Below are 20,170 nucleotides of genomic sequence, written 5' to 3' on the forward strand. Positions count from 1 at the left end.
TTTTAATTGAATTTATTTATATCATGTTTGCGAACAATGTAAATTAATAAAGCTTTCGTTTAGGATTCTGACTGTTGAAAATTATAAACTAACGGTAGTTATCAATCACTAAGATATTACATACAATCGTTAGCTCTGGTTAATCAACGGTTGTATGTACATTTATCGGTACCGGTATATTGTGAACTTCCAGTTTCTCTTTTTTTCATCTTCTTATAAATTTAGATTATTTTCAAGAAAGATGTAGTTTTATTTTAATTATTTTTTGCTTCGCGCATCTTTTGAAGCAGAGTTTGCGGATCTAAAATAACAAATAATTAAGAATTAAAAAAAAAGAGAATTGATTAGGACAGAGAGTGTTTTCGAACATTCTATCTTCACTCAGTTCAATCAAATTTTTTGACTCGAGTCATGAAAAATTAACACTTTGGGTCGGTAGTTGATTCCTTGTTTGAATATGGCATACATACAAACAATTTTAAAGCTTCTGAACTATAAAACTATATTGCTACATCATCGGTTGTTTTTATTTATTGTTTTAATTAGACATCGAGTCGAGCCAGGATGCAAAATTTCAAGTCAAAACCAATGAAAACATGCAATAAACGAAAACCTATAAAACAATCGTAAATAAATCGAAATGTTCAACTATTAATTTATTATTTAAAAGTAAAATTTATTCGCTTGTATTTTTTCATTCTTTTATTGAATTTACAACAACGATAAAATGAACTATGAATACACTGACTATACTGTCGCCATTTATTTTGTAAAATTAATGGTATCTTGACGATTCAGATTGTATAAAAGTCGCTCCTGAATATGTTCAACGGCCTTTGTTGTTAGAATTAATGTATCGTGTTTCAGCATGGAATAAACATTGAGACCATAGGCAGGCATAATGTTGATGTAACCAATTGAATCGGTGGCAACGGCAATATTTCGTGGTACCGTATCTTCCAAATTGATAAACAATGCTGATGGTCCCCATTTACGTTCGGCCAATAAATTTTTAATGTATTCCGGATCTTCTGTTGGTATTTCCATGTCGTCAACGATATGTAAATCGTCTTGAGCCAATTTCGCCGACAAAGTTGATGTTAGGCCAGCAATTCTTACGGGAAATGGTAACATATAATAGTATGAAGTTGGACTTCGTGGACCGTGTGCAACACCACCATTTCGAAATATTGGCGACCGAATCGAACCGTGACGTGCTCTACCTTGTCCTTTTTGTGGCCATGGTTTTCGGCCGCCACCTTTTTTCTCTGCTCGTGATTTAGCCCAAGCGAAACTGACACGCTTATACTTTTGCTGCCAGATTACATTACGATGTATGATATCAATACGAGGCTCAGCCGCAAATATATCGGGATGCAATTCCATAATACCTTTTCGCTGTACATTTGTTGTGTCCATATTTTCAATCCATACTTGACGCACCACTTGATTTGTTCTATCCAAAAATTTATTCATAACCGGGAAAATGGTCGCGGGTTTTGTACAATAGTTTCGCGTAGCCACATTTTGCAGCACCGACGATATTAACGTTTTAAACATTTTGGTTTTAACAAAGGCGATATGCTTCACAAATTTATTTCAAATGAATTTGATTTATTTACGCGTGACGCGTGCTAGTTTTCATACTTTTTTCTCTCGTGCGAAAAGTTTTTATTGTGGAAAAATGAAATTTTTTCCCTTCTGTTTTGGTCTATTCAATGGAACAAAACTAAACAAAAAAGTACATAACCTCAACACAGATCTATTTGACAGTTCGTATTTTATTCACTCACACATACACATGCCAATTCACATGTGCTGGAAATGTCATACAATTCAATGTCATCATTTTTCGACTCATTTGAATTGACGGTTATGTTACACTGATTCAAACCGATTTTAGCTCATTTCACATTGTTGGAAATAAAACTCATCAACTTTTATTTGTTTTTTTTTCCTTTTATTCTTGTATTTAATCTTTTTTTCTTTCTTTGAAACTAAATTACAAATTTTCAAGATCATACTATTAAAATTGAGATGTTTAATTTCGACGAATAAATTTGGTTTGTTTGTCAATTCATTCAAATTTATTTTTGAAATACATAAATTCCAAATCTTACTCATTTTTTCTGTCTTGATGCACACAATATATGATCGATAGCAATTTTTTTTGTATCTTTCAATATTAACTACATTCTAATCTTAATTTAAACATCTACAACAGGGAAAATTCATTTGTGTGGGGTGTGTGTATGTGTGTATGTGAAATTTGTTCAGTTTTATTTTAGTCATTTTTTTACACGTGATTTAAATTTTAAAAACATTTATTTTTATTTGTACTCAAAGAGTAGCAATTGGTGCAATGTATTTTACGTTTACAGTTATTGAAGGCACAAACATCGGGTGGAGCTCCGTTTCATTGTTCAGTATTCGATGGATTTTTGGTACAAAATAATATTGCGGGACTTTTTATTGATTTTACTTTTTGTTGTTCCGTTGTGTTTGAATTAATTCATTCTTGTAAATGGCAAATTTCTTTTTAAACCGATGGCAAAATTTTCACAGAGAAATAATAATAAATATAATTTCAAATCCAAAATATATACGTAGATCGTAAATTACATCTATCAATGAGCAATTTAAATGTTCCAATTGGAGAGAGATTTTCTTTGTGATGATTGTTTATACCAATGAGTACATGTGACTTAACATTGGTAAAAAATATTTTTTTTTTTTTAAAGAGTATGACGAATGCAAACAATAGGTCCCAAGCTAAAAACTCAAAAGAAATCTAACTAATGGTTGTGAAAAAAATCCAAAGAAAATAAAGCAAAATTAAGACCAATTACTCATTCGATGATTGATTGCAATGTGGTTTCAATAAAAAATTAATTATTTTGAAAATTGAGCAAAAATAGGTGTTTTATTGAGCATAAATTTCTGTAATTAAATTGCATTTATCCAGAAGCTTATTTTAATTTAAAAGGTGCTCATCATTATGAATCGTTCAGGTAATTTTCCTCGTTTAATGCATTAAAAACTGTTTGAATGTGCTGAGCTCAAGAATGTTGTTGTAAAATACATTACCCTGTGCTCAGTATTTTAATCTGAAAATAAATTCCTTTGATAATTTCTTTCCTCGTTGTTTTCTTTTTCAATACATAAAAAATGTCCAAATTTTGTTGTTTTTTTTTCTCTTTTGCTTCGTTTTTTTTTTTTTGTCAAATTTGCTTGAATTTATTTATTTTTCGTTTCTCTTAAAAAGAATGGTTTTTTGTCGATAAAAAAATATAACATAATCATATAAAAGGAAAAAAATTATTCGAAAAAAAAAATTATATTAGTCAAATAAAACGTTAAATCTTGCTAAAAACTAAAATTACAATCTAAAATTTAAAACGAAAGTAAATTAAATTAAATTTTGTAAAAAAAATGCTTGCTGTTCCAAGTCAGTCTCAATATACGATAAAATGGTATGCGTTACGTCGCTGTTCTCGGTCGCCATTAAAAATTGTTCGATTGTAGTATACTCGACGATGATTTAAAATCAATCAATGAAATGTAAAGAAAATTTAAAAAAAATCGAGGAAAATTACTTGATAGCACTCTCGATGCATTTAGTTAAAATATGATGAGCAAATTTTAATATCTCTATTCATATAAATCGAATCAAGTGAGCATGATTGACATGAAAATGAGTTTTTGTATAAAACATTCATGTGGCATCAGTGGCCAAAATATACATGATCTCATTTTCACATTCAAAAATTACAATTAATTTGTGTAAAATATAAATGTATACGATAAATGTTCAGTATAGAGAATGTCAGGTGTTATTACGATTATCTTATTTAAACTCAGTCTTATTGTAGTGAAATTAAAAGGGAACAAAAATTATCTTCAAATTTAATCGAAAATAATAATTGAATAAAAAAAAATAATTTGAAAATGTGTTGTGTATTCATATCGTGTGTAAACATATTGTGGTTTATGTGCCATCTAGGCGAAATGGAAACATCTAAAGTGTTTGTGTGTGTGAGAGAGCCAAATGATGGGTGCATGACATCTCAACGATTTACAACATCCAATGCTTAAAAGTTCTTTGCACATTTTGAATCAAATTTGTTTGGTTTCTAATATTTGTTTGTGGTATAGAATTCTTTAAATACTAAATATTTTCTTCTTTAATTCATTTTTAGATAAAAATTTGTCCACTTTGACTAATTTCCTAAATTAAAATCGGATTGAGCTTGGTTTTCGAAATGTCGCCGATGACTATCTCAACCATCAAGATCATAAAACTAGCATATATCGTTTAGCATCTTTTTTATGAGTGTTTCTGTGTTTGTGTTTGTGTGTGTGTGTGTGTGTGTTTCTTTTTAAAAACATTCATAATATAATTACAACTGTTTCTTATAGGCACTCGGTGGTTTGAGAATACGCATTTCATAACTGTTTGCTTGATTCTTCTTCTCTTTTTTTTTGTTCAGTCAGTCAGACATTTCCTTTTTGTTTTTTTTCTTTCTCAAATGAAGATCATTTAATTGATAAAATATAATGGCCAGGTGTTTTAGTTCAATAAATCCCTATCGCTCAAATTATAATGCTCTCTCTATCTCTTTTTCTTATCATAGTAATTAAAAGGCACATCAAATGCAATATATATATATTATTATTATTATTTTTTCCATTTTAAAATTATCATGTTATTTAGATGGCATTGGAAACCATTTAGTGCAAAAGAGGACGTCGATCAATGAAGTTGTTTTAATTTTTCTCAAATGCGTGTGTAAATGAAAATAGAATCGGTGCGCGCACATTTTATTTTGTGATTGTATTCATTTGGTGGTTTCATTTTTAAAAAAACATTCATGTTTAATACTTTCGATTGTTTTTGTCTGTCTTTCTTTCTTTCTTTTGTAGTTGAAAGATAGTAATTGGTTGAGTGTTTTATATTACTCTTTCTATTCTTTGAATTTCTTTCACTTCAAATGAATCTTACATTGCTAATTCTTATTGCTTGCTAATAAAAACACATATTAATTGTCTATTCCGGGGGGAGGGACAAAAAAAAACATAAGAAAACAATCACAATCGATAATCACGCATATAGTGCTATTGTTTATCTCTCTTTCTCTGTGTCTAAACTCGATTGATTTATTCTTCAACACTAAAGCGTAAAACAATATAATAAATCATACCCGTTTTGTCAATTGTTGCTGTGATGGTAATTATTTGTTTTTCACGCTTATTTCAAAGCTAAAATTGTTTACACATTTTGTAATTTAATAAAAAATATTCCTCGTATGCATTGTTGGACGCGTTCGCATCGCTTAAAAAACAAATTAAGATTGACTTAAAAAAAAGACGAACATAAAAAGAATTAGCTAAGTCAGTACTATAACTAAATCGGTAATATTTTGTTTTGCAAGTTTTAAACATAAAATCCAAACGAAAAACTATTCAAAAGAAAAAAAATAATTCAGATTGAAATTGATCGCATAGAATTTCGAATTTTTTTTTATCGAATGTCGGAACATTTCCCAAAACTACTTTTTCCCGAACAAACGTTTTCCCGGAATATTTGGGAAAATTTCTGCAAGGAGAAAAGTTTTGGGAAAAGTGTATTCGGGAAATGCATTCCGACATTTTCGTGTGTTGTTTATGGATTTCATATAGTGTTCGAATTTGCCATGCAGATCACACAAACACTGCTCCTCTCTTAACATTTCTTCTCTATATAATTATTTCTATATAAATTTTTTGCTTGCAAATTTTTTTTTCTCTATTTTTTAGTTTGTTTCTTTGTTTCATTCTCTCTATATGTTAAAAACCATTTGAGATTTGCTCCCGTTACGAGAAAACCTGAGTTGAAGTCATTGTTGTCGTTATTATTATATTTTATGATATATTTTTTTCTTGTTTTACTTTGATGAGGATCAAACAGTATTGAATGAAGAAGAAAAAAAAAAGAAATAATTAAATTATTACTTCGAATAAAAGAAATTACATTGTTCTTTAGAACTATTTTGTCCAACAAAAACTATTTAAAAAAAAATACGAACAAAAAATGAGTTTTTAAAGTTTCTAAAAAAAGAAGAGAACTCCGGTGTATATTGCACTATCGTATAGAATTTTCTTTTTTAATAGCTATAGTATTTTTGTGATTTAGTTTTTTTCTCGTATTTTTTTTTGTTTCTTCTTCCACTTAATTAATAACATTTAACCTAATAGTCTATAACAACAACAGTTACATTAATATATTTGTATGTGTGTTTGTGTGTTTCATTCGTCTTGGTATTCAATCCTAATTCGAATAATAATTCATCTTTATCTTTTTTCTATTTTTTTAGTATATAATATTGAGCCTCTGTTTTTCTCTGTCTGGATTTCTATGAAAATTGTTCCCATTGTTTTTATTTTTCATCAAAAAATATTGTATTTTTGTGTCTGGATTTAATTTCAAAATTGAACAGTTGATCAACTACAAACTAATAAATTATCCTTAAACATATATTTACTTAACAAAATAAAACATCGTCGGTCATTACAATAACCTACACTGGCGACATTGAGTTGTTGTTGGTTTCATTTGTTTGTTTTTTTTTTTTTTTTGGCTCGTCGAAAAAAATGTGAAAAAATATGAATCGTATTTTAAAAAGAAAAGTCATGTCCGTTTGCAGCCAATTTGGTGTTTTGTTTATTTTTGTGGCGGTACGATGACACCCGGTTGAGCGGCGGGTACGGCTACATCGGCATTTGGTATAGACGCAACGGATACGGGCGATGGTGGCGGACTTAATTTTTCACTTTTTCGAGACATTGACAAATCTTCCACTTGATCGTCATCGGCATCTTCTTCCATTGTTGATGGTTCCGCTTTTACAAATGAATTTCGATCACTTTCTTCTTGCATACTTTTATTTGGAATTGGTGAAAGAGAAAATATGAATTAACTTTAATTGTTTTATGGTTTGATAAAATTGAATGACAAATAAAAAATTCTAAATTGAAAAATATAAAAATTGTTCATTAAATATTTGATGTTATTTTATTGAAATTTGATTTAATGAAAATCATCTTGATTACTTACTTTGTTTCATCATCATCATCATCATCGTCATCTTCTGGCATACAATTTCGTGGTGGTGGTGAGTTTGGTGTGGCCGTTGATGCAGATCCTTCATAAATTCCAGGCGGTGGCGATTGTGACATTGGTCGTCCGATATTTTTGATTCCATTGGCAGCAGCAAGACTGGCAACACTCTTGGCAAGATCACCACCACGTTCGCTTATGGCTTTTAGCAATAAACTCGGATCGAATATACCATGCAATGAATTTGGTATTAAATTACGTTCACGATGATCGCTTTCAGGTCCATTTTCACTGTCATTCAATGTCGGTAAATGTGATTGACCATCCAAATGGTGAGCGATTGGGCTACGTGTTCCACTGATACCGTATGGGAATGCGGCCGGGCTTCCATTATTGCTTGGGCTACGTTTCATTGATGAACGATTCATTGGACGCGCACCAGCTATACCCATTTTCTTGACCTTATCGTACAATGTTCTTGATGGTACCTTGAATTGACGCGATGCTTGTAATGCACTCATTCCACCTTTGACCGCTTGAATGGCATCAGTTAAATCTTGACGTGTGTATTGCTTGTAACGTTTCCACTCTGGCTTTTGATTTCCTTGAGCTTGAGCATAATTTCCCATACGTGCATCATTTCCGCTTAGATTGTGGCCATTTTCATCATCATCGAATTTTTCAGTGTATGGTGAATGTGGTTCTCCGTATTTTGTTTTCTGTGAATTTATAACGGAGTTAAGGTAAAAACAAAAATTTGATATATATTTTTTGAAAAGTATTTTTTTTTCTTGTTTATGTATAAAAATGATCATTGATAAAAAAAATGAAGCGTTTTAAAGTTTAAAAATACGATGGTCATCCGAAGCTCTAATAAATTGTGTGTGTCTAAATACCTTGTCCGAGTAGTCAGTTCCGTTTGAGTATGTGCTGTGTCGATCACTTCGGTCACTTCTGTCACTGCGATCGCTGCGATCACTACGCTCACGTTCACGTTCACGGTCTGTGCCTGGTAATGAAGGATGTTGTGATGAATCGACTGGACTTGATTGAGCCAAGACATTTCGTAATATTGATGTATCACGAGACATACCAAGCATGCTATTGTATAGCTTTTTACGTTTCAATGGGTTCATATCAGCGCCAGATTCATAAGTGGATCCAAGAGCGGCTGCAGCAGTAACGGCATTTTGGAAACGAGAACTTGATCCAGCTAAATGCAATTAATAATCGCAAAGAAACAAGAATTTTTCGAATTCATTATCGAATCTATGCATAGAAAATTGTGGTTTCTTCCTGAACTAGATGGATGAAAAGCTTACCATGTGTTAGAGGAGCGGCTAGAGCAGAAATTGGCCATTGTGGTGGTGGGCAGTCCGATGATGATGGTCCGAACATAGAGTAGTTTGATTTGTAGTTGTATGGCGGCGAACCGGTGCTACTTTGTACGGATGATGAAATATTGGCCGATTGTGAAATGATTGGTGACGATTGTTGATTGTTTGATAATTTATTGTTGTTAATTTGTGATGCTTGCATGCTGTCCAAGTTAACCGGATATGTGGGTTCGTCGACCTTATGTTTATTAAATCTATCCTTCAAATCGGTCATATCGAATAAACCTTTAACTGCCAATTGTTCGGCAATTTGAATGAAACGCGGTATATGTGATTGTGTCACATTCACTTCACCGGTGTACATATAATCGAGCAATGCTTGCATTTCGAAACCAGATACGCCCGGAAATAGAATGGTACAATGATCCATGACCATATCTTGTAAAATTGTCTGGAAATATGTTGAGTTGGCCACTAATACGACACGATGCACGAAAAATTTCATGTCATCAACATGAAGTGTGCAATCGACGTAGCTTTTCTTTTGAAACAATCCATCAAGTATTTCAATCAAATTGGCTTTGTGGTTATTCCACCGCAAGCAATACGTTTGTCCTTCTCCGCTTCCCATTTTTGAATTTTTTTTTTGTTTGTATTGTTTTGCTTTCTCTTTCGATTTTCTTCTTTCACTTTTGTTCGATGCAATAATATCTCCGTGTTTTTCAATTGTCGTTCGGCTTAAGTTGGACCTAATCGAAAGAATTATAAATAAATAAAGAAAAATATATTAATTAAAACTCTGGTTTCGTTCAAATTTATTATTATTCAGTCCTTTTTTTTCATATCATTTCAAAAAAGCAGAAAAACCCCTAAAAAACGAAGCAGCATTGAAACACCAAATGAAAATTATCAACAACTATAACAAAAAACGATTTATCGCCCACTCAACGACCCCATTGTATAGGGCTGCATATTCATGTTACTTCTGAACTATTAAGAAAGTCTCCCGTTCAGACGATGGTGATGGTGATAGTGTGTATGTATGTTTGTGTGTGAACTCAACGCGCTCCGACTTTATTGGCCAATAAAAATTGCATGTTGTCAACAGTTCATATTATAATCTCATAAGGTGTACTATATTCTCTCTCTCTCCATTTTTCTGATTTTAAATATATCAGCGTTGAAAAATGAAGAATTTCGTAAGCATAACCGAGCGCACAGTTATGTGTTCAATGAACACTCGCTTTTTTGTTTCTCGCTGTGCCTTTTAATTAAAGCTAGAGTTAAATAAATAATGGCAAATTAAGTGGCCGCTTCATAGGGGCGGACAGATTGTAAAGAGCTCAATTTGTTGAGACAGATTTCTTTTTTTTTTCACTTTTATCCAGGATATTTTATTATTTCATACAAACATTTTTCGGTGTTTGTCTACACACGATTTTGTGCATGACCATCTCTCTCCCTTTCTTTCTATCGTTCCAGTTTTTCGTGGGTCATGAAATTTGAAGCGTGCACTCTGACGTACACGGATTCGTTAAATTGTTCGAAATTCGAGTGCGAGAGACAAGAGCATCGAAATAAGCCAAAAAACATGTGGCCTCTTTGCATCGAATTTTTGGCTTGTGCAAAAGAGACGATGTACGCCTTGAAAAAAAAAGTCAGAATAAAATACACTCCAAAAATGCATTGAAATGCGCCGCATGGAAAATGCACTTCGATGTAAGTGATCACAGTATCGAAGGATGATTTCGATTTATTTTTTAGTTTTTGAACCGTTACAAATGATGAGGAACATATGGTTTTATTTTCCAACATTTTGCCCGAAAAACGCTGTTTTCATTTCTGTTAAAACTCTCGCTTTCAGCATGCGATTTCAATGGATAATGTGTGTTCAAATTTCGGAATGTTGAATATTGGTTTCATTTTGATTACAACGATCGAATACCAACAAATATTCGAAAATATGTGTTCGCCGTTTGTGAGTGTGCATGTGATTGTGTGTATGCATGTCACATACATGGAAGGAAATTCAACGAGTTGATAATGTGCGATGACTTATTTGCGTCGCCGTTTGTGCAGAATGTTTACTTAGTTGGTCGCCAGTTTTTAAGTTGATAAAGTGAATTTTGAGAATAATTCATTAATAATTTCAATGGAAAAATTGCACTGGAAATTCAACATTGTGAGTGTGCCGAGGTGCGGGGAGGTACGGGACAAAAAAAAGCAACAATGTGGAACGATGCAAAAATCAATAGTTTTGTTATATAGTACCATCGATTCGAGACACAACGCAACAAAAGGCAATAAAAAACAATGATTGTCCTTTTCACATTGCATGGTCATTTAAAAATAAAATTTCAACAACAAAAGTGGCAAAGCGCGAGCAACGGTGAATGGACAAAAGTGTGCGATGAAAAAAAATATATATACACGAAAAAGCGGAGAAGAGCGAGAGTGGCAGAAGTGGGAGTGGGGGCGATGGACGTAGAAATGTGGCTTTGGAAAACAGGTTGGCAGAAAAATTGACATGCAAACACGAACTACCCCAATCTAAGCAAATTAATTAGGTATGCAATTTATCTATTTTAATGGTATTTAATTAATTTGCTCATCATCGATGTCAATCGACGACAATCGCCTTCGACCACATTCGATGACACGAAAAACCTAGAATATTCAGGTCTTAAATGCGTTTTCAATGTAAAGATGTGCAATACAAATTATCAAGTGTGGAAAGCAATTATATCCTTATTAAAACTTATCAAACTAATAACAAATATCGAACAATTTTCAAACTCAAAAATATGGTGTTTCATTAAATTACATTGCAATAATTGCTAATGCATACACACATATACACTGTTCATTGATGTAAAACTGAATATTTTCATTTAGATCATATTAAATTTTTGATAGAGCGCATGCAATCGTTGGCATTTGGCACACACACACATATCACACATCACACAGTGGTAAATAAACTTTATAATGGTCATCTTGCAGACAGAAGTGAACAAAAAAAGCGAAAGAAAAAGGATAAAACGAAGGAAATCGCATTAAGAAGCACAGAAACATAATAAAGAAATAAATTGGAAAAGAGCAACGCGAAAACGGAGCTAAATTCACATCACATAGCGGAAAAAAAATAACGCAGAGAGAGAAAGAGAAAACAGTAGCGACAAAGCGTTTGTGGGCGAAGAGTAATGGAAAGATTGGTCGACAGCGATACAGCGATAGAGCGCACAGAAGAAAAAAAACACAACAACAACGAAAAAGAGTTAGGAATATCCATATTTGCATGTTGAAATAAATTATTAAATTCTCTTTGTAGCAATATGCTGTCGTTGTTATTTGGTTTATTATTGTTTTCGTGTTTGGCTACTTAGTTTGCATGTGGATCGGTGTTTTTAACAGTCAAATGCTGCAACACACACTTTCATCGTTGCGATGGTGGTGGTGTATTGTGCAGTTTTTTGCGTGTTATCAACACTTTTAATTTACCTTTTTTTCAGTTGATTTTTGTCCGGTATTCATAGTTTATTCATTCGCGGCGACAATGCCAAAACGAGCGGATTAAAACACTTGCACCGTGCACATAAACATACACCGAATTACAATAAACGTATTGTTTTCGGAGGAAATCAATTAATCATCAGATCAGACGTTTCATTCCCATTCCATCGATGTGGAGACAACTTTTTTGCACACACAGATATTTAGACAAACAGAATAAAACAGTCGCATATTAAAACGGCAGAGATATTCTCGGAAATGGAAATTTCATTGTGCGATATCCGTTGCATCGACAATATCAACAATCTACATACTTGTAATTTTATTTTTCCAAGGATTTGCACCGTAAATTACATGAAATTTGCCAATAATACTTCCGAATATGTTCTTGTGTGTGTGTGAGTGCGCGCTTTTCCCTATCATCATCAACCACAACTAGAACGCTTCTGGTTCGTCGACAAAAATCCGCAATTTATAATGGCAAATGGCAATTTTTTTTTCTCTCTCTCTCTCTCTTCCTTTCTCGATTCTGTTCCGTGACTGTTCAAAATTCGAATCAAAGCAGTATGACTCAACATACAAATGAACGTCGAAAAACCAAATGCAGATTGGCATTTTCGAATGCATGAGACGAATACATGAAACAACAACAATGATATGCACAAATTATTAACCGTTGCAATTGCAAACCACAAATATACATCACATGCACGATGTACACACACACACATAAACCATACATATGCATATAAATCTCAACCGTCGCAAATAAGGATTGACGCGCATAATGAAAGCAATTTGAAAAAAAAACATTCTTTTTGTTTCGAAATGGCAAAACGACTGCAGAATATGTTTTTTTTCAATTGTTTTGTATTTGTTTTTGGTCGATACAGAGTGATAATAACAAATATATCTGAAAGTCTAGTCGATTCGAAGAAGAAATTGAAAAAAAAAAGAAAACGTTTGCCAAACCGAAATATCGAATTGTGGTCAAATATGGCCGGGGGGAATAATAATGCATTTGTGCATTTTTATCTGTGCATATTTAAAATGGGAAAAATGTAGTGACCGCGATAACAATCCAGAAATGCTATTATCACATCATTACCGATATACTCGACAATGACAGCTGAATGAATGCAATTTTTGCCAGATTTTTTGCCACTTGAATGACGGAGTCTAAATGTTTCAATTATGTACATGCACAATGAACATGTGCACACTTTGTGGTTTAACATTTCAGAACAACAATAACAGCAACAACAACAACCGAAATAGAAGTTAAAATGTGCCATTATCTTATCGGATTATCAAAACTCAAAGCATTAACTTTGTATTTTTGTCAAGCCATTTTGTTGTAATCTTCTTGAAAGAGTGATATTTTGAGTATTTAAAATAATGAAATCGCATAATCAGTTGTTGTTCCACGCTAAAATGATATTGAATCTTGGTTCAATTCGGATGTTTGAAATAAAAGTGATAAAGGAGAATCAAGTGAAAATTGTGCATTGTGTAATGATTCCACTAAATTTACAGACACAATGACAAACTTATGATATATTTTATGATGCGATTTTATTGTACCATGTTATATCATAAGCAACTATCGATCCAATTGCTTTTTATCTTTAATCAGTAGCGCATCAATGCGCCACTGGGCAATAATGTAATTCAAATGCGCTCTTCATGTAAATCAATAAAAATGTGCAATTGACGAAATGTGATTTGTTTTTCTCACTTGTTTTGTAGTTTTATCACTTGCGGCAACGGTGACGACGTCTTCAATTGTTGAATTGGCTTGGATTCAAGTTTTTTTTTCGTTTGTTCAGTCGTCTTTGTTTTTGTTCATCGAGTTTGCAACAATTTCATGATTGCTACGTATACGTTCAGCGTGTTAAAAATAATAACTTTATTTCATGTGATATATATTGGAGTTGTTATATATCTAATGTATGCTATAAATGATAAATGACGATCATTTTTTTGTCTTTCGTTTGCGTTTCAGTCGATTTTGATTTTGGCTGATGGTATCGTAAATTTTATGATTGAAAATGAATCACCTCGCATTACACGTTTTTCGCATTTATGCAGCACAAGTGTTCACACAAAAAAATTGTATATGAAATTTGATTCGAGGGGCTGCAAGTATCTCTCTCTTTCTCTCTCTCTCTCTCTGTGTGTGTTTGATTTTTGCCTAGCAAAATTAGTTCAAATTTCGTGTGTGGATTATTTATTTTTTTCATCTTCTCGGTTCTCATCTGCCTTGTTATCGTTTCTATTTTTCTTCAAAAATGTGTATCTCAACATGTGTTCTTCATTTTTGGCCATTAAAAATATCGAAATACTGTTTACCAGCTTCCGCATACCCATGAGTGAAAAATCAAACCATTTATTTAGAAATGATCATAAAAATTGGTCGATATATGTGCCGAACGAGTGTGGGATAGACAGCAATGCACAAATGACGATGCGAAATAACAGCACAAAAAAGAAACGTGGCAACACACATACACACACACACACACACATCAACAAAAAGGATCGTTGCAAATGCGTCTAGGATGTGTAAAATGAATTATTTTGCACTATCATCGAAACGATCGCTTGTCTCTTTAGATGCAGTTGCGTTGGCGTTGTTTTGTTATTTATGTGCGTCGAACAATTTTATTCGGCCGAACGAGAGAAAAAAAACGACGACGACAGATAGATAGAACATTAGATCCGATTTTTGCTACCTCCTCGGGAGGTTCGATGTTGATATGGGTTTGATGTTTGAACGCTCGCATATGTGTTTGTGTATTTTTCGTCGGGATTTTTTTTCTTCTCTCGGGAGAGATGCTGCATTTTCTGTTTTTCTCAATGTTTTGGTGCATCAAAAAAGAAGAGAGAAAGAAATAACATGAAAATGATCGATGCTATATTTTGTGGATGACGATTTTTGAACGTATTTCCGGGAGAATTGCAATTTTTGCATTTTTTTTATATTTCTATTCATTATGAAAGATTATATTTTTTGATTCTTTTTTTATTCGATCGAGAGTAAGTTTTTTTTGTTCTATTTTGCAAGCAGTCTACATAAGCGAAATAAATAAGCTTAAATTCAATGTATAATTCAATCGGTAATTTAAAATACATTTCAATACCCATGGATTTGATCGTTTGGCGGGGCATTTTCCTTCGTCTATTTCTGAATTTATCAGAGATCATGTGTTTTTTTTTTCTTTCCCAACAACATTTTCTTTTTGATATGGTTTTGTCGAAAACAATGAACAACAGTGACAACAGTGAATATTCAAGTCCAAACAACAAACTGATATCTGAAAATCAATTGTTGTCATAATGAAAATACTGGATAGGGTGGATGTTGTAAAAAGCAATAAAATTAGCGTCGCGCAAATTTTTTATTTGAATGGTATACATGGATTACTTAGTAGCACACACATAGAAATATTGATTGCAAACCCACCAATTCCAACGTTGTTGAGTGAAGGCGTTAAAGTGCCGCAATTATGAAGTTGGTCGTTGTATTTGTGTGTGGATGGGCTTTTGTTGTCCTCAATATCTAACAACATGAATATCAACCTCATTACATTATCATTGCATAAAATCAGCAGTTTCAATAGACACTGACCGCGCGCGCAAAAAAAATAAATAAGCAGGAATAAATGTTGTAAAACAAATTCATAGCAAATCGAACAGTTGTGTCTAATTGCCATTTCTCCTCTTCCACTTAACGCCGCGACTATATCGATACATGAAAAATGCCAGACATATAGGAAAATTTAATTTTTCAGTTCATTTGTGTGTTTTTTTTACAAGGCTCTCTATCTATCTATCTCTATAAGAAATAGTTGTTGTTTTTTTCTCTCTATTGCTTATTCCAAAGATAATCATCAAAAACCCGTACACAATCATAAATAATTATTATTTTATGTGCAAAGAACAATGGCAAAATTGTATGAAACCGCGTGCACAATGACGACAATGTATACATTCCATGAACGAATCCGTCTGTTGCATCGCATTGAATAATCGGTAAGTGTGTGTGTGTATGTTTGAGTGAGAGAAAGCGAGAGAGTATGAGTTCGATTCGATGTGTCCGATTTGGCCAATGCCAATAAATGCACACATATTGCACACACCATTACTCATTCAAATGTGTTTCTTTTGAGGTCTCGTTGTAGTGGTTATTGTTAGTGGTGGTGCTTTTTTGTTGTTTAAATTCTGATATTCAGGATATGGCTCGCGCTGATATTTCTCTCTTTTTTTTTTGCTTAAGCTTCACGTCGTTTGACGCTTAACGTTTAATGGTGACCATTCTTTTAATGCGGACACTTGTATGCACTTTATTTATTATGTATCAGGCGTTCTACTTTTCATTTATTTCGCTTGTGTTGTTTTTTTTGTAATTTTTTTCTAAAACAGAACGCGACCCATAAAATTTCTGTGCTTTTCTGAGCGCGAGCGCACAATTGTACCTTTTTCCATAATTATACAAATGTACATTGCCAGTCTCTCGGATATTGTGTCGGCATGTATATTGTATATGCAATTTTCAACAATTATCGATTTGAATAAATTTTGCTAGCATTTATATTTTCGGTCGTTTATATTTTAAACCATTAAAAATCACATATTCGACACACACACATGCACAAAACAATGTGTGCTCGTTTGATTTCCTAAATGCGTTCTTTTTTTTCTCGTCTTCCAAATGAAAAGCAAATATTTGATTCGCATTTTTGTCGATTATTTGGGATAAAGTGCATGTGAAACTTGATGATTGTTGAGAGAAAAAAAATGGCAATCGCTACACATAAGAGAGAAATGGTGAAAAATTGAGACCGAGAAATAAATAAAACGATGCATCATGCAAGCCACTTTCAATTTTTCGTGTTCTCTTCTTCTTTTTCTTTGTTCAGTTAGATTCCTTTTGTGTACTTGGGATGCGATCGAGGCACATCGAGAGGGATGCGTGCGTATTTTAGTATGTGCGTACCAACATGTGACAGCAACAACAGAGCAGGTAGCTAAATCCGAGTACAAAAGCAAAAATGAAATGTGCGTCCAAAATGCAATACAATCGGTTGCGATGCATGGGCAAAAAAAATTCGTAAATTGGAAGCGTACACACAGAATATGCATTGTATTGTACTGTATCAATTTAAATTCTATTGTATGGAGAAATGTACGGTCGATGAGTAAGTGCAATTTTATGCGAGAGTCTCATTAGAAAAATGGAAAGTTAGAATCGAATCAGATCGAAACGATCGTGTGCATTCTTATAACAATTGTAATGACGCAATTGAATCCCGCATGATTACGCATAGTTTTTGTTTGCATGCGTCATCAGTGTGAGAACATCAGATCTCCTTAAATGGTCGCATATATTAGCAGAATAAATTTTTCGCAAGATTCATGCTCCAATTTTGTCTTGCATTGCGTATGCTTTTTGATAATATTTTTTTGAGAAAAGATAAAATACGCAAAAAAAAATATTCTTGGGTTATTTCATATTTTTGATTTGAATCATGCCACATCATACTTTATCTTATTACTTATGGAATGCAAAAAAGTTAAAAAAAGATTTCAACCAAACGAAAAGCAAAATCTACACAATTGAAAAAAAATAAATAGAATTTCAGTGCGTTTACGCAACCACAAAAATATGAAGAAAAAAAAACACACACGCAGATATTCGAATCATGATTTCAAACCGCACAAAACTAATGACATAGTTTTAAAATGTGTTTTATGTGTCTCGAGTGTATGTATATGGTGTAATCGTTCTTTGTTGTTTTTATTTTGCACGGAATTCAGATTCCAACGAATAAAACAGATTATCAATCGTTAACGTTGTATTTCGGTTGATTTTCCGACTGATTCTAGTTACTTTGATAACGTGGTTTACACAAAACAGATTTCAGATAATCTGTCATTTCGTAAATGCGTTTTTGGAACGCAAAAACATTTTGTTGTTTTCATTTTATTGTTTTGTCTTCGATTGATAGTCCGTCGTTTGAAACGCCATTTTTCCGAATCAAATGTGAATGAAAATTCGAGTATAAATACAAGCCAAAAACAATTTCTACAATTACAAACTATTTTTACGTCGATGATACCGAAATAGAGATTAGAAAAATTGCCGCCAAACAAATTTCAATTTTTATTATTGTAATGTGCGACACACAAATAATATTTTAACTTCCGGAATCGGTAAATAAAATAATTTAAATCACATTGAAAATGTTGAAAAGTTTTGCTTACCTTTAATGCTAATGGTAATAGTTTGTCCTCTCAGAATCTCACAGTGGCCGATCTTCACTTCCGCATGGGATGAATGAACAATTTTTGATCGTTTTTTATAAAATTGCAACTGGCTAAGAGAAGTGGGCGCGCGCGCTCATCAATGCACCAATGTCGTGATGATGGATGTATCGTCGTCGACGATCGATGGTGTGTACGTGCGTTAGCTGAATAATTGAAAAATCCAAGTGGGTTTGTCGCCACACTTCAAACGTTTTAAATGCACAGCGTAGTTGTGTGTATCCAATGTACGAATGAATTGGAGTTTATTTTGTTGCCGTTTTTATTTCGTGTCTTTAATTTTTCTCGAAATTCGTTGCGTCGGTAGCAATCGATTTATAGCCAAAAATATGTATAAATATTTTTGTATTGGAATAAACCAAAAAATAAAACAAAAACAAATATTATCGATGATCGTGTTTGGATGTATGTGTGCTCGTTAGTGATTGTTGGTTTTGTTAATGTGATATTTGTCTGCAGGCCAGTGTCAAAGTCTTACGATTACACACAATGTGCAAGCGAAAACAATGCAAATCAATATAATGCAATTGACGGAAACCTACTGCCTTTTTGATGCTTCTGCCAGAGAGATTATTTTTAGTAAACGATGACGGTGTGTCCGGTGGGTAAGTTTTCGATTGTTTAAGCGTTTTAAAATCTTGTTGTTTTTATTATTATCTTAGAGTTTTAGAAACTTGTTTAATTTTGAATTTTGCACAATAACCACTCACACAGCGAGGCCGAAACAAGTAAATTCCAAAAAACAAAAAAAAACCGTTCAAAGTTTAAAATCAGGATTTAATTTCAATTTCAATTTCACACACTTGATTGAGCCAAAGAGAGTTTAAAATTTATTTCTATTACTATTTTGCTAGTCCGCAAGGATAATCGATGTGAGGTGAGAAATAAAATAAAATAAATTTGAACGATAAATATTCAAAACAGATATAAGTGATATAATTTCAAGGTCTGTTGCAAGTGCGTGATTATTTATAATAGATAGTGCTGTGTGGGGTTTTAAAATATTAAATTTAAGTCAGCTTGATGATGAATAAACAATGTTTATGCAAATAAATGCTTTATCAATTTCTTTTAAATCAAATTGTCTTTTATCAAATTATTTTAATTGTAATTGTTTTTTAAGTCACTTTTTTTTTGTTTTTGCCAAAAAATAATGTCTTTTTTTTATTTAAAAAAATGAAGATGCACAATTTTTTTTTAAATAATTCGTTGAAATGATGTTGTTGATAATTTCGATGAAAAAGAAAATCGCAGTTTTTCTAACGATGTTCGCACGATTGAATTTTTTCAAAAAATTTGTTGTCCGTTGTCAATTTCTCGCACAAAAAAAAATCTTCTTTCTGTGTTTATTGTAAATTATCAGAGAAAAACATATTGCACTTTTTTCAAATAAAAAAAAATTTCCTTTTCCTCTGTATCTGTCGTTTTCTCTGTATGTTATGATGCGTTTCACGACGATGCTCGTTTTTCCATCCTTACACAACAAAACTTCGGTTCGAACTGTTTTCATGTTAGCCAAAAGTTCGTCGATCAACATCGAAAAATCGCTCGTCGCTCACACTCTACCGCTTCCCATACCGTGTTGGTTCGGTCGGTTTATGTTTTTCCCAATTTTTATTAGTGTTTACTGCCTGTGTTTTTGCTATTGTAGTTTTTTCCTTCTTCATCGTCTACGCTCCCTCTTGCATTCTGTCTCTCTTTCTCCTTTCCGCCATTCGATTTGTGTTTATATATATTTTTTTCTTCTTGTATTCACTCTCTTCATCGTCGTCGTCTATTTGGTGTTTTCGAATCGCATGGTGTATGCTATCAATGTATTGTGCATTTTGTAGTAGCGGCAACTGTTACCTATCGTCATACATGTACGCATTGGTGGTGGATAGAATGCACATTGGTA

General features: G+C 32.8%; 2 protein-coding genes across 3 annotated transcripts; both read right to left on the minus strand.

The window, feature by feature from the left end:
• Window positions 1–655: 655 nt before the first annotated feature.
• LOC116340253 (39S ribosomal protein L4, mitochondrial) lies at window positions 656–1,749 on the minus strand. The gene has a single exon (XM_031766648.1). It carries the CDS (start codon window positions 1,558–1,560, stop codon window positions 763–765), a length of 798 nt encoding a protein of 265 aa, XP_031622508.1. The 5' UTR covers window positions 1,561–1,749; the 3' UTR covers window positions 656–762.
• A 2,727-nt stretch (window positions 1,750–4,476) lies between these two features.
• On the minus strand, window positions 4,477–19,399 carry LOC116340252 (sex determination protein fruitless). 2 transcript variants are annotated; one of them, XM_031766646.1, is made up of 6 exons: window positions 18,214–19,399; window positions 8,419–9,182; window positions 8,190–8,309; window positions 7,993–8,105; window positions 7,094–7,815; window positions 4,477–6,917 (listed from the first exon to the last, which is right to left on the minus strand). In XM_031766646.1, the coding sequence occupies exons 2-6, from the start codon at window positions 9,062–9,064 to the stop codon at window positions 6,701–6,703; spliced, it is 1,818 nt and encodes a 605-aa protein (XP_031622506.1). In that variant the 5' UTR covers window positions 9,065–9,182; window positions 18,214–19,399; the 3' UTR covers window positions 4,477–6,700. The 2 variants fall into 2 exon arrangements, with proteins under 2 accessions (XP_031622506.1, XP_031622505.1); XM_031766645.1 differs by having other exon boundaries at window positions 7,993–8,309.
• Between the last annotated feature and the right edge of the window lie 771 nt (window positions 19,400–20,170).

The sequence above is a fragment of the Contarinia nasturtii genome, unplaced genomic scaffold (genome assembly GCF_009176525.2).
Source record: "Contarinia nasturtii isolate CC-2019 unplaced genomic scaffold, AAFC_CNas_1.1 Cnas_scaffold_630, whole genome shotgun sequence".
In the NCBI taxonomy this organism is placed as follows: Eukaryota; Metazoa; Arthropoda; class Insecta; order Diptera; family Cecidomyiidae; genus Contarinia; species Contarinia nasturtii.